Consider the following 18,500-nt stretch of genomic DNA (forward strand, 5'->3'; position numbering starts at 1 on the left):
AGTTGTAAAAGGCACTAGAGGCAAATAGTGTGTCATCATTTTTTTTAGGGTAATTTGTTCGTAATTCAGGGTCGGCCAGGGTTTTTGGGTATTCGGTATTCAGGGGCGTTTTAAATCGGGTATACGGTATATTGCAGCTTAAATATGGGTATTCAGTATATCACTTTCTTTGAATTTCAGGTATAAAGTATTCAAAGCTTCGATTATTTTTGGGTATATTTGGAGGAATTTGGGGTATTTTGGGGTATTTTGTCGATTTTTTTTCGGGTATATTGGTATTCCACTACCCCCCTGGCCGACCCTGGTAATTCGCCCTAAGGAGTTTATGAGTTTTTACCACTAGCACTTAACAAGTTCTTCCCTTATTGGAGAGAGTGTTTGAGTTCGGACTAGAGATTAAACAGTTTATAATCTTTTGGTCGTGAGGTATAAAAATTGGCTTTGTCCTTTCGGCCAATCGATATCATACGTTTTCGGCCAGAAGTTAAACCTTGATTTTTGCCTCTGTGAAACTATAAATAATAATGATATAAAATTCCTTCTTCTTCACTATCCAAATTTTCTTGTCCGGAAACTGACATACATAGTTTCTTCGTAGAATAAGAAAGATGGTAAGTTTTAAGCTCAGTAAAGAAATAGAGCGGAAAGATGTTTTTTTTTCGTCTTGTCACGAGCGTGGGACAAAGAAAAATTCTGAGTTCCCATGAGGGGACTTAGAATGATGAGGGGACTCTTGGAGACTCAGAAGTTTTTCCTTTGTCCCACGCTCGTGACAAAGACAAAAAAACATATTTCTCTATAGTTTCTTTATTTTCGACGTATTCCGGCGTAACCGTTATCCCATCCTTGCACAGATGTAAAAGATACAGCCCATGACTTTTAAAGAACGGAACAAAAAGACCAAGAAACAATAGAGCCTGTACTACACGCTTAGATCTTATGTGAACAATATCTAAACTGAAAGCTACCAACAATGATATTCTTTAAAACACGCTAAATCCTCGACGCGAAATCCTTCATGCGAAACTCTCAACACAATACTTCAGAGCAGAAAAATGCTTAAATAAGACCTTCGCTTAGCAAGGCGCTCACCACAGATTATTTTCCTTCTGACGACTGACAGTTAAAGTTAGGTATGGAAACCTGTACTAAGACGTTCAAGAAACTGACCTAACACTGCAGCAATACCAGATAAGTATGGCAGAAAATGAAAGAAATCATTGAAGAAAAGGTCACAAACGGAAGACAACAGACCTTCGAAGTTTTCGTTCGCTAAACAATACTACAACAAAACATAGGGTATAACAGAAGTTTTAGCTGGATCTAGGAACAGTTGTGGCAGGATTTTTGTTAGATGCCTTCCCTTTAGTTTACATATCTACGAAAAGTTCAGTTCTACAGGTTCGTGTAAGAAATTCGTGGAAGCGGATATAATTTTCGTTCATTGTTCGGCAAAAACACAGCAAGCATAAAATTTCTGCATTGCTTCTAGCTGAGCTCTATCTTAAAAACTCATTTACACGGGATGATCGTTTTGGAGAAGATGTAAACAGGAGAAATGAACTTCCTTGAAGTGTTTAGAAGGTCTGTCAGAGAATCAGTTTAGCCGCTAACCATCCTTAATCGCGTTTCCAGGCTCAGCTCCGCGCCAGGTCGTACCTCTTGCACTTGAACGTTACCATCAATGTATTCATAAGCCCCCCCTTCCCTCCCTCACTGCTCTGCCGCTTCTCTAACTTAGCCCGTTGTATTAGGGAACCACATTCACAAAACGAGAACAATTGTTTTTTCCTTTAACGTCAAGTATAATGGAAGTGTAACGCCTCAATCGACCGTGGGAGCAGTAACTGAGGTTGACATCAGCTCTTGTATTTTGTTATCAGTCAATTCCTTGCTCGTTCCTTAGTTTGAAATAGAGATTCATTTTCCTGATAAAGATCCTCGCGGATGTGCGACCTAAGTCCTTCCTAAACTCCTGACGACATTTGGAAAACCGAAGGCTTATACACTGAATTGTCAATATTTAAGAGCATACTAAGGTAAGGAGGGCGACAAAAGGGAAGGATTCCCTTCAACTCACTAAAGCTATTCTTGGCGAGAAACATGTTAAATCATAGCTTATCAAAAAAATTATAAATCAATACACACTCTACAAAGCTCATGGTTTGGAAATAAAACACTTTATTGTTAATTTAATCAGTAACATTTTATCAAAAGTGTTTTTCGTGTCTGAACAAGTAGGATAAATTTTCTATATTTTCTTATATAAATATTCAGCTTCTCTTTTCATTCTTGCTATAAACCCGTATTTTCTATTCAGTTTCTCACTTTCTTTCTGGCAACGAGCTTGGAAAAAACCTTTGAAAACAAAATTGAGCTTTCAATATCATAACCTTCACAACAACTTAACCTCGTACCTATACTTTTTACTTCCCCTCGCCGCGTCCAATGATGTAATAACGGGCAGTGATCCATATCAAAAACCGAGAGCGGGAGATGAAGTGAAGTAATTCCTGCGAAAGAAATGGCGACTCGGCGACTATTGGGGAAATCTACTTTCCTGCTTGTTGTAATATAGCACGTTTAGCCTTTTTAAAACTAAGCTATTGATTCAACATAAGTGATTTCGAAATAAAATTTGTTTTAGATGATGTTAACTTAGGCGCAGACCAAGGTATTTACAATAGCAATGATTCATCTTTGATGGAATAATATTTACAAATATTGTTTATGTTTAAATGTAGTTTTGGCAGTCGAATCGTAAAAAGTGTCAGAAATTGAAAGACGTGTGTAGGAAACGGTAGCAATCCATGGTAGCTAAGCTTGGAAGGAACAATCAAGTGTGAATATTACATGTTAAATTCTCGCACTATTAATTTACACTTCCTAGACGGAAAGCTCAAGCTACAGTCACAGAGTCGGGTTTCTTGACAGCCATGAGAATTAAGACCACTCCAACAATGACAAGGATCCCACCAATCACAGGTAAGGACACGAGTAAACCACACGACATTCGAAGGCTTCCAAACACCTGTAATGACAGAGAGATGATAAATTCTTCCAGTATAATTATCATCGCAGTAAGGTACACAAATATAGAGGAAAGTTTATAACACCGTTAAACAAAAGAACACAAAATAGGCTTGTACGGAATTCCATCTCATATTGCTCCTTTTCTAGCAGTGCATTTCTTATACCGAGAAATCAAGCAAACTTTGAGATGTTTCTATCCAGGTTCGATATAAATCTGATCTTTCCTAGATGGATACATTTAAAGAATAGCAAAATCGTAAGTAAATAGATAAATCAAAAGTGAAGTAGATAACTTGAGTAAAAAGGACATGAATTAATTAAATTTCGACCCGAAGAATGCAAACCAGTTGGCTTGCTACAAAAGCATAAAAGCGAGTTGAACTAGGGAAAGCCGGGAAAAAAAACAGATTGTGAAGATTGTGATGAAGGATTTGAGATAGTCGGCCACGCCGCTAACTCCGTCTCTCTTTTTTTTTTTCTCATAAATTTGCACCCCTCCCCGTTAACGATGACGAAGGTCAGAGTTTTGATCGCATTGATGAAAATGTGGACGAGTTCTCCTTTCTTTTTCTCATTTGTAAAAGAGGAAGAATGAAAATAGATTTTCAAGGAATGCATATTTCTATGGTTTGATTGTTCATGATTCATTAAAATTGTTGTTTTTAGGTGTTGCAGCATACTGATCTAGAGGCGAGGGCGGTGCAATGTGTATACATCCTATCTATTGGTTCGAGTGGGAAACCATGCCCAAGAAATTGAGTATCACCATTTGGACTGGGCTCCATAACGCAAAAGTGTGGATCGTTTTAGGAGTCCTATCCGTTCATTTACCTGTGAGCTGTATTCCTTAGCCGTGTCTGCATCAATGGTTGCTTCTATTTCCGTCCACGACATAGGAATCAATTTGTTAACAAAGGTAACATTTGTGCCGGGAGGTGACAAGTCACTTGATAATATTCCATTCAGTTGGATACGAAGTTTGAGTTGCATAACGCTCCCAGATATCGGCTCAATACTCAGCTAGGACAAAGTATATATCTATGGTTAACCGAGGTGAAGATCCATATCAATTAAGCTAGCTAAGGTTAGTTCATATCGATTCCTTCGCTTTACAGATATATATGTTATTTGCCGGCTGGGAGGTCCGTATGGTGAAAAACTGTGACCGAGGTCTTGAAAATACTGCCCGAGGCCGTAGGCCGAGGGCAGCATTTTCAAGACCTCGGTCACAGTTTTTCACCATACGGACCTCCCAGCCGGCAAATAACATATATATATTACTCTTAAGACCAGGTAGGTAATACGGACGGTGTTGAAGTCCTAAATGTAATAACTGTCCTAAATGTAATAAAGTCCTAAATGTAATAACATTTGGTCCTAAATGTAATAAATCCCTAAATGTAATAACGTTCGGTCCTAAATGTAATAAGCCTCCTATGCAATCGTTTAACTGCGCTAACATTGAGATGTTAAAGTGACAGCTGTTGCACCAAAGAATCTTCTGACCAATATTTATGGGATATTGCGGGCTCACTGATATTAATCAGCGGCTTTTTATTTGTTAAAGACGTAGGTTGAGAAGCACTGGCTACAAAACCTTATTCTAATACTGATGTGCATTTTGCATCAAATTGACGGACGCAGAAGCAACGAGAACGTTGACTAATAGCTCTCTCTATATCATTAGCTCAGACTCTTAAGTGTAACAGATTTTGACGAAATACTTCTGTCCTCAGTGCTGAAGTTAACACTTGATGAACCAAGTTACAAGGAAAAAGAAGTCCACCGACTTATACGTTAGACAAATTTTGGGCTCAGAAGGGCATTTTTTGTACTGTCTTCCCTTGCCAGATTTGTACGGGTTTGCATAAAATATATTCATACGCGTTTTGACCGAAAGTGAGGTCAAAATGGCTATATATTGGCCGAGTTCTTTTTTTTTTGCGTTTTTATGGACTGAGACGAAGTCACGGTCCATAAAAAAGTAGAAAAAGAACGAGGCTAATATCCAGTAATCTTGACCATACAAGAGAGTTTATATTCTCTTGGCTTAATCATTAAAGGATTCATTGTATAGCAAAAGATTTCGCTTTGATAAGAATCAAGAATGGCCTGTTTATTTCGAGAGCCGATAGTGAAAGCCAACTGTGTTTGCAGCACAATAAACCCAAGAAGGTCGTTTATTTTTTCTATGTATATATGAAAACATTGTCCAAAAGTTACGAACTTTGTAAGTTTTCTTGCGTGGGATCAATACGGGGGATCCCGAACGGGCGAGGGTGGGCCCATCATGCCCGCTCAGGTAGCCAATCAGAACACAGGATTCACTTCATCTTGCCCGCGTGCGCTGCTAGCTATATGATAATGTGACTTGCAGAGCAAGATATCGACTGACCAATGATATGTTATCCGATTTCACGATCACAGGTCTCGACATGTTGCCTTTTTTCCACGCAAGAGTCAAATTGAACCATTGAGCTACACCTTTCAACACATGATGGTCAGTTGGCGGTCTAATGAACCATTCATTTTTTCCTTTAGCCCCTTATGACGGGTTCATCAGTTCCCGAACCGAAATATTAGGAAAACATACATTTTAAAGTTGATCTCAAGTTTATATTTCATTTTTTGTCTTCACCTCTTCTCCCCGCCGTGACGGGAGAAAATGAATAGATAAATAGATGAATGAAAAAAGAAAGCTCAACAGTTTCCACTTATAGTCATATGGTACATGAACTGATTACTGAGGTGGAGTAAAGCCATAGAGGGCTAGAAATGCAACACCCCAGGTTCAAAATTGAATAAATCAGGATAGTCATTCTTAAAAATGAACTCAAATGCTTCATTAGAATCAATTGACACTGAATAACATTGATGTGCAAAATTTCAATAACGCTACTGATAATAATAATTTTCTTTTGGATTAACATGTGACACAGCGAAATCATTCAAACTGCTCTAAAATGGTGCATCACTTCCTAAAAGACTTTAACACGAACGATAACATCAACAATAGCATGCTGGTTCATCATCAATTGTAGTAAATTTCTTTTCCAAAAAGTCTTAATGGTTACGTACCAATCGATTCCATCCTATTGAGCTTCCAGCCAAGCACTAGCCCACTTTGGGCTGGAAATGATTTTCTTCGACTCGATCAATAAACCGCTGTAAGGACCATACTTCGACTGCTGATATTTCTTATGTCTAGCAAGTAAAAAGACGCTGATTGATATCAGCGGGCCCATAATGTGACATGTATACTGGTCAGCGGTTTTTTTGGAGCAACAGCTGTCACTAACATATCAATGTGGATGTCCGCCATAACAACAATGCACTGCAGGAGTTAAACGATTGCATAAGAGGCTTATTACATTTAGGACTAAATGTTATTACATTTAGGACTTTATTACATTTAGGACCAAATGTTATTACATTTAGGACTTTATTACATTTAGGACAGTTATTACATTTAGGACTTCAACAGACGGAAATGGAGCGACGATATAACTGCTTTGAACGATCCAAAAGGTAGCTACTGTCTCTGCCATAGACAGCACTCCTAATCAGGACGTTTCCTACCCAAACAATCAGTTTAATCGATCGATTACCGATCAGTTGATAAAATGATCTCGATACCTTACATAAACTTACCAGGGACTCGTGCTTGTCTGCAGTAGGTTTATCAAGCCCCAGATCCTTGTGAAGAGACTCTTCTCCATAAAGAAATGCCGGTAGGCTGGCGTAGATAGGACCTCCCAAAACCCGGCTCACATCAAAAACACCTTTGGTGAACACGGTCACGTTATTTACCTCAACTGCAGCCTCATCCAATAAGTATTTGTGCATTGGAATTTCGTGTATTTCGACGTCCTCTTTGTATTTGACGGGAACGTGGAAACGGAAATGAGAAATGAAAATCTCATAGCTGTTTTCGGTTGGAGCGTACTTGGTTGAACAAGCTTTTAAACTTTTCTTTCCAGGAAATTGTGTGTAGTAGCCACGAACCTTGAGCTGTCCATTAGAGGCGTTTGGATATAGATTGGCACTAACTGTACTTTCACCTCCTACCGCTAAGAAACAAAAGAAAGTAAGAGCGATTATTCCACTCAAGCAAGTCATACATCCCTGAAAAGTCCAATTCAAGTGGCCTGGGCTTATTTTGAATCACTCGGGCATAAAAAATAAACAGTAAACCTTCTGATTAACCTGAGACATATTTGATCGGGTCATGTAATGTTTGAGGTCGCCATAGCTCTCCAACTCTTTAAATGGCGAAGCTCCTTCGATTGGAGAAGGTTTTATCTTTGGCCAAAATACTTATTCCCACTAAAGCTTTGAATCCGGAAAGACGCCTATAGAAATAAGATAATTTCTGCTTTGTGTACATAGAAATTTTTTTGTTGTAACTTACCTTTCTTTTATCGCAGAAAGCCCCCTTCACAGCTCGCTAACCTACTTTTAGGCTTGGTTTCAAGCTCCTTGAATCAGTGTTTTACATAACTCGAATTTGACCAACAAATTTGGAAATCTTAAAGAGAGGCTAGCGTAAATAAGACATATTTTTCCCTATTCAGCTTAAAACCTTCCTCCTCACTTACGATTTTGAATTCAACGATGTTGAATTCAACCTCTTGAAGATGCCGTGAAGATATTTGAGCAAGAAAGCTGTTCCCAAACTTTACCTGCAAAAGCAAATCTATCTCTCGTGGATTCACAGGTGTGGAATGTAGAGCTTGTTGCCACCTTCGTGGCTTCGGTTTCATCGGCATGTGAGGTTACTATCCCTGGGATAGATATTCCGGTTGGGTCTCCTGGTAACCGTAGTACATACCCAATTGTCAAGTCATTCTGATTTCGAGTGGTCGTCGCCCCAAAGTTGTTTTTCTCCAGAAAAAAAAGGACATATTTAGAAAGTTCATCGATGAACGCGCCGAGGGCTTGATATGTGTCACTCTTTGAGGTGTTGAAGCAGGTTGAATTCCGATCTGGACACAATAATTGTTGTATTAATACTGCAGCTCGAGGTTGCTTGGGGAGGAATTTCAAGTTTAACGCAAGACCGCACTGTACACTGAACAAACTGCCGTTTAGGCATTTTTTTAGCAGTGGTGTGTCTGTAAATGGTCCGAATTTCGATACGTTCCGTAATGCACCGTATAAGCCGTTCATCTCTACCACAGTGAAGTTTTTTCGTAGAGACGCAGAATATAGAGAGGAATTGATCCAGGAGCCAAAAGCAGGGTTCGATGGGTATGTTAAGTTTAGCTGATTGTCGATTAGTCCCATTTGGAGGAGAATATCGCTATCATTCAGACTTTTCTGAAGTCCGACGAACAATACGTTCATCACGAGGGGTATAAGAACCTGGCTCAGGTCCTTTCCTTTGGCGAGGTAACCTGCATTCAATATTGTTAGCTGAAAAAAAAAATTTGAACAAAGGCGATTGGAAATATTATTATCTTTATATTATCTATATCATTATTATCATAATTACTATTATCATAAACACTATCTTGCTATTTTGTCATTCCACCTACGATCACTGTAATTATTATTATTATTATTATTACTATTACTATTATTATCGTTATCATCATTTTCATAATCGTAATCTCTTTTGCAACCAACAGTAGGAGTAAAGGTAGTATTTTTCTAGTAGAAATGGTCTTTATTTTTCCCTGGTTTTAAATTTTCCATGATTACGGACACTTTGATGCCGTGTTAGTAAATAGTTTCTGGTGATTCAAATACATTAGTTGCCTTTATGAGGAACGTTCAGAGAGAAATCAAGCTTGTCTAGTGAGTTAATAGTCCTGTCGAGTTGTTTTATTTCTTAAGATGGTCAACAAAGGGTAATGTTAAGGTTTGGGTTTGAAACCGTTTCTTTTTGGAATTGGTTCTTGTATTCATTTTACAACAACACCGCTTCTCCTATCCGTTGAGATTACTCTTAAATTAGAACGAACCTCATCGTCTTTGCCACATGTTGGACATTCTTCTCTGGTACGTGTCTTGTTGAATTCAGCCTTCTCGAACGATTTGCTTGTAACTTTTGCACCTTCGAACTTCACGTCAATTTGCTTTGATGTTATACTGTAGACATACGGACCTGCTTGACGAAGCTAAATTGAAGACAAAATACTGGGCAAAGTGACTCTTAAAAATTCTAACTTGGTAATATTAATAGAAAGCTACGGATGGAAAGGTACAAGCCTCTCTTACTTAATTACTGAGCTATTTATAAGGTTCGTAGTTGGATTGGGTGAAGATCTGGGCAAGCCTAAATTTCAAAAGAAAACGGTTATGTGAAATAATTCCTTTGTCATGAGACCAATGTCCACCATGATTGTTAAAAAAAGCAATGTTGCAATCAGGTCGGTCAGATGAAAACTTCCCTTAGATTGTGCTGTCCTTGTGAAGCAAAGTTATGTTCTACCAGATTATCCAAATCTTTATTTATCTCAAACTGATGAGCATCAGGAAGGCATGTCCATACTCTCACACGACATACGTGATAACAATGGGACCACGGGATAAAATAACTGGTTCTCCTGAATTCACGAGGAGTAGCAAAATATGTTTTAAATCACACGGTCATTTTCGTTTAATTGTACCTGTGGTTTTTCTCCTCGTAGAAATCCATCTTTGTTGGTGATATTCCAGTAGTAGACTCTTGTTGTGTAATGACTGGGGCCCTCCTGGAGATAAAACATAGTGTTTACCGTTGAATAGCTTAACTGGGAGGTCGAAAAATTATGAAATATCTAGATCTCTTCTCGCTTTTTGTTCAAACCAAGAAAATGGCAAATCTTATAACAAAGAGTAACGCATTAAACACATTTTGATAAAAGTCATGGCTCGAGGCATTGCTTCTTTCGCCACCTCATTGGACTGGAATTGGACGGTTGAAATTGACATATTCGAATATAATTTCCAAATCTGTTTTTCACCGTGGGTGAGGTTTTCTTGCACTTCGTAAATAGGACCGACATTTCTTTGCTTTAGAACGAATCAAGATTCCCTAGATAAAAGTTTGACTACCCTGACTATACGGAATGTAGGCCAAACTCTGGAATGCACCCCGCTCTCAGGATTAGCGCTTTGAGATTATCATCAGTAAAATACACTAAACACTCACCCATCTTTCATATCCTGGGCTGTCCTTGCCGTTCACACAAACTGATTCTTCAATTTTCTTCTGAGCTGCATTCGGTAGTAGGAGTCCAATGATTACACCAATTATTACCAAGACGAGCCCTGTTATGAGCAGGGCCACTCCGGCAACTTTCTTACTGCACATGGTTATTTCTTGTTTCCTTAATCTAAAGGGGACGCGTTGAATCAATCTGTCAGTGCTCAATCATTCGAGCGTCAGTAAATCCCTAAGTTTTCAACGTCCATTCACTGGTTACTCAAATTGGAATATAACGTTAAAATCGTTAAAATTTTCTATCGCAAACAAATCATTGCCACTTCCCTCTTCCACCCACGACAGGCGTCACGCAATTCAATTCAATATCGGTCCAACGGTGGAACCAAAAAAAAAAAAAAAAACATCAGCATAGATATATTGTAAAGTGGCTGCTTATGATGCTGTTTACTCTCTAGATTGATTATTCCACGCCATTTTGTGTCTGTGCCTATTGGCAAAAGTGGATAGAGATAAGCGTTCTACTTGGCTAGTTACAAAACATTTGTTTCCTGCCTTAAGAAATGATTTTTTATTGAAAAAGAACGCACCACACCATTTGCCGTCTCTGCAAATGCTCGATATATCTCTTTGACTCACAGGTAGGAATGATTGCAAAAGATTTCTGTTATCCATTTATCTTAAACTTCTTTGTAGAAGCTCAACACCGAATTTTTTCCTTGACTCTCACAGCTCGGTCGTAAATCGATCGGCTGCAAGTTTATTTTGAATATGGTTATCTGGAAATTTTCAATATTCGAATGATATTTTCCCAAGGAAAGCGATTGAGGAGTTCAATCCTGCAATTTTACGATATGTCAAGCTCACTATGACATGTCGAGTAATTTACATATGTGTTTCAAAGGAGCAAAGTCAAAAATTACTTTCAGTTTATAAAACCCACTAAAAATTAAATCATTATGTTAAGAAAACAAAGTAATCAATGCCAAAGAGGAACTGAGGCAGCCAAGGATGGAAAATATTGACAAGGTTCAAAAGGGGCTCGTGGCACCTCCCTACACACGGACCCTGTCAAACTAATGTCTGAATTTTTTATTTTTGCTTTTGTTTTTGGTTTTTTTTTCAAATTGGCGACAATTCCTGCTGAAATATCAGTTGACAACATAGACTTCACAAGGTTGGTAGATAAAGAGAGCCTATTTTGATGCTGTCATAATTCTTTATGTAGTTCATCATTTGAATGGTTTTAATTATGCGTCAACTCGTCATATACCTAGCTGCCGAAAAGTAAATGCCTACACAAGAGAATCGTTTAGAAAGCAACGATGTCCATGTTAATATAACCTGATGACTTGCATGGTATAGTTCCACCGACCGAAGAGGAAAAAAACAAGCCTTTGGTTTACGTTTTCCAAAACCTCGTTAGAGTGAAAAGCTGGCATGGCTGGAGTTATGAAAGTGAACCCCTTAACGAGTCTTAATTCTAAGCTTACCGTCACCGCGATAAAGGCCGGAAGTTTTCAAGACCTTGCTGATAAATAATTACAGAAGAATGATTTGCATTTGGCCAGAAGACTGATGCCTTTAATCGGAAATTACAGTGCTACTTGAATGAACAGGGCTACTTGAATAGAACCGGGTAAATCGCGAGGAAATCGATTCAAGAGATGATCTGCATCTCAAACCACAAGCAATAGTACATTGTCCGCTTAAAAGAATAACTGTACTGGAGAGGAAAAAATTCTAACGGAATCGGTAAAATATGTAGCACTAGAATTAAATGTGATTGGACGCCAACTGCACGAAAATGATTTGATCATGGCTTAATTCGAAAAAGGTCTGTCGAAAATGCAGTCAATTGAGTGTTTTTGAAGAAATAGTAATTCTCTGTAATTCAGAAGATCTACTTGTCTCTAAAGCATTAGTCCAATACAAATCTATCTCTTTGTCAAAACGACGAAAATTCTGAGCTGATTCAATTTGTTGGTCAGGGTTATTGCCATGGTTAAAAAAGAAGTGGGTAATTGTATTTGGGAACTGAGAAGTTCCTTCTCGCTGAGCATTTCATGAAATTAAACGCTTTCTTAGTTTTTTGTTCTTTGGTGGGTTAAAATTTTTCTTCTTTCATCAAACATTCGTTTAATAATTTGGATCGGTGTCACTGAAGATCTAATCGTCTTTCGAACTAATTCAAACAGTGACAGCTGAAAAATTGCCGTATATTTGGAACTGAAGACAACCTTGATGCCGCAATGCCAGTCTCTTTAAATTGAACCCACTTTGCAAGCTGTAAAACAAATAGGCTTCAACAACTTTGGCCTTTTGGAATATTACGCGGTTCGATTATGATGTATGAACTGAAAGGGATTTTCAAAAACTTGAAAATCGCAAATGTTTTTTTGCAATTGATACTGATGTCCGTGCTAACTTAACGGAGATGGTGAATTTATCAGCTCACTTAACTGTTTTTTCCCCCAGCGGAAAGCATGTTTATTTGCATTGCGCATGAACTCGGTCGTCTTTTCTAATTCAATATTAGACTCTCCTTCCTCTCCACAATTGTCATTGTGCGGTTCTTTCTGTCGTTGATTTACTACCAAAGGTGCTGAATTTACCTACCTTTTGTATTCTTAGCATATCTGGTTTTAAGCTAATGACTAAAGTAACGAAGAAATCCTTTGCGAAATTGCTCTTCATGAAAATATTCTATGACTGGAAAGGAAGAAATTAATCTTTGGACTGACAGCACATAAACGATGGGGCAAACGTACCTTGCCTTTTAAAATCCGTTGATTTCCCTCGGTAGCTACAAGAGAAAGGTAGTTTTGTCAGATTTAAGCGAGTTTCGTGTGGTTACTGTGCATGTCGATTAGAAACGCGCTCCGGGCGAGTCAATAAACCGTCAGTATTTTTTTACAGCTCGTACTTATACCAAAGCTAACATGAATCATACCTTATTTGACCACCTGCACTTTTGACAGATCAGGGTGAAAACAACTAATGCACGTGTCCTCGGCAACGTCTTTTGAAACTTCACAATTCTCAGCTGGCTATTCAAGGAATAAATGGAAATGTTTCTCTAATTCCCTCGGTATCAAATGGAAAACCCTGAAGCCATCTTTCAATGCAGTTTTTCATACTCATTAAACAACCTATTTTTAAAAATACGGGTTGTAATAACAATCTCCATGTGTAAATAATATCATGTAGACCACGAATTGTTGTTCAGAGAAGACGATTTAAATACGGTAAAAAAGGGACTAAATATTCGTAACAATGTCCAGTTGTCTTAGTTGTATATAAGAGTGGCAGGACGTTAAAATTATATTAATTATATTTAGTAAAGATAGGATTCAGATCGAAGCAAGCCATTTAGGTTCCGACATTTAACAAAAGCTGTTGCTGCAAAATGAGTTTTTTTTAAACTCAAACTTTCAATGAATAATTTTGTTTGGAATCGCGATGAACCTCGATGTTTTGGCGAACGAAGATGGCTTTTATGTTGGTACATAACCTGGAATGGTGTTTGCCGTGTGTTCTCTTCGTGATCGAGTTTTGCTGTATGATTTGCATCGTAACCAAGTAACACTGTGGGATGGAAACCGCAATTTTTATATTCAATTACTAAATGAGCAGCAATTCAAAAGTCCTAACTGCACTTAAAAGCGGATTAACTTGACTTCTTTTCTTTCTTAAAATTCAGAAATGTATTCCTCAATTTTCATATATCATCAATATTTTAATAAAAGTTGCTCTTAAAAAATTCAATACCTCCTACGCTCAGTCAAGTTCCGGTTCAATATTCGCGGGAAATAGCCGCATTTATTTCACGGCAACCTAATGTATTAGTTCGAATCTGATTGTATTCACTACATATCTTAATCTATTTAAAGAGAATCGAATTTAGTCATTACTTTATGCGAAAAAGCAACAATGTTTTTTTTTTGTATCGTCTAGACTTTCATAACTGAGTTTTTTAAATTTTTTTTAGTTTTTTTTTAATTACGTGCTTTGTCGTCAGCAGCGACTTTCCATTTGGAAACATGATCGGGTGAATGAGAAAGACACTTTGTTAGGGTGCAGCTGGTTCGCTTTGGAACTGAAGCATACGTAGAGGAATATTCTCTCTTAGGACTACTAGTCAAGGACAATCAAATATGATAACGTAAAACCTTACTTGATTTCTCAGTTATCAGAACTAAAAACTACCATGATTATCATAAAAAATGAGCAATATTAGCTTCATGGGATAGTAGGGCTCGATGTGAAAAAAATCTGACTGTTACCTGAAATCTGTAAAAAAAAAAACAAAAAAAAAACTGATGACTACGACATCTCTGAATACACGATGGTTTTTTTTTTTTTTGCAACGTGCAGCAAAGCTGTTAATTTCAATCATCTTCAGCACAGTTTCTGGTGAGGAATAAAGAGTTTCTGGTGAACTGATTTACATTCTTAATTCTAGATGCAATCGATCGTTCCCAATATAAGAGATGGATGCTTTTTGGGACAAGGAAGCACCTTTGAAATATATTTTTTGGGAAACACATAGTATTATAAAGCTCGTGGTCACAAGGGGAGGTACATGTAACACATTTTAATTTGAACCGGCTCCAGTTCCGCAAAGACTTTTCTTTTCATGCAAAGTAACTTAAAAAACAAAAATGGCTGATTAGAGAAGAAAAAACATGTAGGAAACAAGGATATACCAATAAGAAAAAGGGTGGCTTAGAATAAACATCGCCAATCATGATGGTTATAGATATATTTTAAAAATTTCCATGTGAATTCTTTAATTCCGTCATTTGAATTCAAAACAAATTTGCACAATCTATCTCAGTAAATAAATTACAATGGTTGAAAGGTAAGAAAAGAATCGGATCTACAAGTTTGCGCTGAAAAAGATTGGGCAATGCGCAACTTTATATGCTTATACAGAGTCAGCAAAATTCCTCTCAGCTCAGTACATTAGACTCCAAAGTAAAGAAGATGGCGTTAAGAGAAGTACTTTTTGTTCGAAACGACACAACTTCATTCAGGTTATATGAAACAGTATTTAATCATTAGAATTGTCTTGTGTTAGCAATTAAACAAATTTGACACACCAACGAAAATAAAAAGGAAACATTTCACAATTAATAATTCCAATTTTCCTTTGCCGTTTTGATAATTTAAAAAATAACATGCTAATAATTTGGAAAGGCGTGGATTTAACGTCTCGATAAAATGAGTTTGACCCGTTTTTCGCCAGTTTTACTGGTAATTTTGTTAACTTGAAGCATGTCTGGTCCTGTAACTTTGAAGCTTTAAACCGTGTTTGGAACATTCAGTTGTTAAGTTGATAATATTCGCAGCCGCTACTATTCTGCAAATATTTGTTCACCAGCTGGTTGCTTTGGTAACGAAGGTACAGAAGCAAACAAAATATATTCAAAAAAAGTGAGAGGAGTAATTTCAAAGTGTTTTATTTTTTAGAAACAATAATTCAAGAAAGAGGTGCTTAGCGTATTTCTATCGCCGTTAATTAAGGATGAAGTATAATTCCGGTTTTCGAATGTTCAGGAATAAGTAATTGTTGCAAAACATTTACGATCACCCTAAATTTTCCAGAATGATTGCTACATCATCAAAACCGTAGAAAACTCTTTTTTCCCTTACTTTTTCTTTAGGAATGGTTGGCTCGTTCCTTCAAAATAAACATTTATTGAAAGTTGGTCTCTTAACTGAAATTTTGTAAGAATTAATATTCCCTAGCCCTAACAAACGAATTGAATTAATTAACCAAAGAAAATAAATAATGCTTGAAGCAGAAAGTAAGGCGGACATGATAATTTCTTAAAGCGATTTCGATTAGTGCAACATTTCGTGGGAAAGTGAGTAATATTTTGTTTCGGTAAAAATAAAAGTTGGGACTACCCGCTGTGTCGAAGAAAGTAATCAGCCCTTTAACGGCAAAAGCTGACAAAGCAGATGGTCTTAACTTCACCAACGCTAAAACACAAGTTTATAAAACCCCTTTTGAAGATGGTTCCTGGCTTTGACTCTCGCCTAAACACTTTTTTCCTTTACGGAGGAATTAATTTCGATCGGTTAATTCTAAATCCATGGTGTAGGTTTTCATCTGGGTGGATCGGACATTTCACTTTCTTGAATTAATCTTTCGATTCTCGTAAAGATTAAAAATTGATGTTAGAGAAAACTTAGCACGTCTTAGAATAGCATCTATAACATGCATCACCTTAGCTAAATTTTCTCTCAATACAATCATTTGAGAGCCTTTACCATTGAAACATGGGAGGGATTTCAGCGAATGTGTGTCAACATAAAGCGATCTATGCAGAATCGTTTCCGAATAAATAAGCATTTGATATTGAAGGTTAAGCTCGAGAAAAAAAGTTTTCCCTCAGTTATGATTTATTTGTTAATCTTACCTTTCGCCCTGGAGATTCCTTGAGGAGGCCTTTTAATATCTTAAAAATGGATTCGTATATAAGGATTTTCAGTTGTCAAGGATGCAAAACCAAAATAACAACTGTACTTAAGCTTGGTAACGAGGTTTTGATCAAGTCTGTATACAATTCTTCCCTGATTTCTAAAGAGCCTCGGCTTGAAGCACACTGTTTGGTCGCCTAATTAAAGCCTCGTTATCGGAGGACAAAAGTCGTTTTGGCTTACAAGGTGATGTATTCGAAGCACCGACTTATTCTCAAACAGACGCTGTGAACGGTCAGTTATCCAGCGTTAAAAACGTAATTCGAAACCACTTCTTAATTCCACGAAACAGGTTTTTGACGCGTAATTTCTGTAAGACTAGAGCGAAATTTCCTTCGGTAAAACTGTTTAAGCTCTCTCCGTAATAAGAATTATTTACCACAAGGAAATACACCTGTCATTTTATTTTGGTTGTTTTCTTCACTAACAGTTAATTGACAGGCGTGTTTGAGCCATGTCCGTTTTTTTAGACATCTAATTGGATAATGGTTGGTTTCATCACCTCAGTTTGTCAGCTTTTGTATTTTATCAAATTAATCAAATTTTTGTCTGATGTAAATTTAGCTACATTTTTCACATCGATTAATGACTTGAGAAATGATTGAGATCTTCATGAAAGGTTTGTAATATTATCATGTTTTTCTCTTTGTCCTGCCATGTGTTTCCATTTATCCTTTACATGGAAATTAGGCCTCAACTGAGAAATAAAATGTTCATACGTTCTGAAACCCTGGATGTCTTGATGTTTATAACTTAAACTCAAAGCATAATTAAAATTGGTGAAATATTTTAAAACTGAGAAGTTGAGAATAAAACTTGAAAATAAATTTAGGTATTGATTTTTTTAAGTGTCATAAAAAATAAAAGTGGCCCCTTTACAGCACTAAATGAGTAGGTTCAAAATTTCCTTAGCCGTAATGAAGAAACGGGTTTAACGACAAGAATTATGCTTATGTTTAGGTTAGTTGTTTGTGCCGCCTATTGTGCTTGACTACAGCGCTAGCTTTATTATTAAAACAACAGCATGCTTACATGAGGTTCCCAACATGGCGATGGCCTTTACGGCTTACGACCCCATTGAGACCCTCTTATAAGAAGTTAAGATGACTGGCAGAGCATACACTTTAAGTCAGTAAGTGGGTGGCAACGGGTGCACTAGCTTCTCCAAACGGACGTCACCAGTTGTATTCCCCGGAAACCTCTTTTATTTCCACGCATAACCTGAGAGCGTGCCCTCGTAATTACTGGGATACCTGTGGTAGCCCAGTCATAAAATGCCTTTGTTTTTTTGTCGTCTTTTTTTTTTTTTTTTTTTTTTTTCCTCCGCCACAAAATGGAAAAATTGCGCAATAGTACCCAGAGGTCATTGGGCCCTCAACACCATGACAACTAACTGTGATCCAATGAGGTGTTCACATGCTGATCACGCGTGCTATCTTGATGATGATTGACGTTGTCATGCACGGACAGGGCCGGGTCACATGACGAACACGAGATTTTTGCCCATAAAACTATTTTGTCAGTCGTTTTGTATTTCAACGTAATTGGATTACGATCATCTGGAGCATTATGGGGCAAAGGCTCAAAATACTTATAGACGCATACGCAATTCGTATTGTTCGCGGCCAATCCACACAAAAAGATGTTATTGAGCGGTAATTTTGGATCGGACAGAATCGCGAACGCTTGAAAGCCATGAAAGCATTGAATGCCTTGTATGTCTTGTATGCCAAGTATGCCAATGTCTTAGTTGAAAACGTAAACTCGTTGTAAAAAGCAAAATCGGAAATCTGAAACCAAACTGCATATACTCCATGCAATCTAT

General features: G+C 37.4%; 1 protein-coding gene across 3 annotated transcripts; it reads right to left on the minus strand.

Annotated features, from left to right (window-relative positions):
• Nucleotides 1–2,158: 2,158 nt before the first annotated feature.
• On the minus strand, nucleotides 2,159–17,025 carry LOC113676044 (uncharacterized). Of its 3 annotated transcripts, XM_089213740.1 has the most exons (10): nucleotides 16,615–17,025; nucleotides 13,137–13,233; nucleotides 12,955–12,989; nucleotides 10,172–10,355; nucleotides 9,648–9,731; nucleotides 9,000–9,155; nucleotides 7,716–8,448; nucleotides 6,685–7,103; nucleotides 3,865–4,053; nucleotides 2,159–3,031 (listed from the first exon to the last, which is right to left on the minus strand). In XM_089213740.1, the coding sequence occupies exons 4-10, from the start codon at nucleotides 10,331–10,333 to the stop codon at nucleotides 2,900–2,902; spliced, it is 1,875 nt and encodes a 624-aa protein (XP_089069866.1). In that variant the 5' UTR covers nucleotides 10,334–10,355; nucleotides 12,955–12,989; nucleotides 13,137–13,233; nucleotides 16,615–17,025; the 3' UTR covers nucleotides 2,159–2,899. The 3 variants fall into 3 exon arrangements, with proteins under 3 accessions (XP_089069866.1, XP_089069867.1, XP_089069868.1); XM_089213741.1 differs by lacking the exon at nucleotides 13,137–13,233 and having other exon boundaries at nucleotides 16,615–16,747; XM_089213742.1 differs by lacking the exons at nucleotides 12,955–12,989; nucleotides 13,137–13,233 and having other exon boundaries at nucleotides 16,615–16,770.
• Nucleotides 17,026–18,500: the final 1,475 nt, after the last annotated feature.

Source organism: Pocillopora damicornis, chromosome 7 (assembly GCF_964200805.1).
Source record: "Pocillopora damicornis chromosome 7, jaPocDami1.2, whole genome shotgun sequence".
In the NCBI taxonomy this organism is placed as follows: domain Eukaryota; kingdom Metazoa; phylum Cnidaria; class Anthozoa; order Scleractinia; family Pocilloporidae; genus Pocillopora; species Pocillopora damicornis.

Bases quoted from the DNA above. Each gene is read 5' to 3' on its own strand.
- LOC113676044 (XM_089213740.1), bottom strand. From the start codon at position 10,333: ATGTGCAGTAAGAAAGTTGCCGGAGTGGCCCTGCTCATAACAGGGCTC. The intron at 8,449-8,999 runs GTTCGTTCTAAT...TTTTTTTTTCAG, and splicing joins CATGTGGCAAAGACGATGAG to CTAACAATATTGAATGCAGG. The intron at 4,054-6,684 runs GTAAGTTTATGT...ACTTTGTCCTAG, and splicing joins CAGACAAGCACGAGTCCCTG to CTGAGTATTGAGCCGATATC.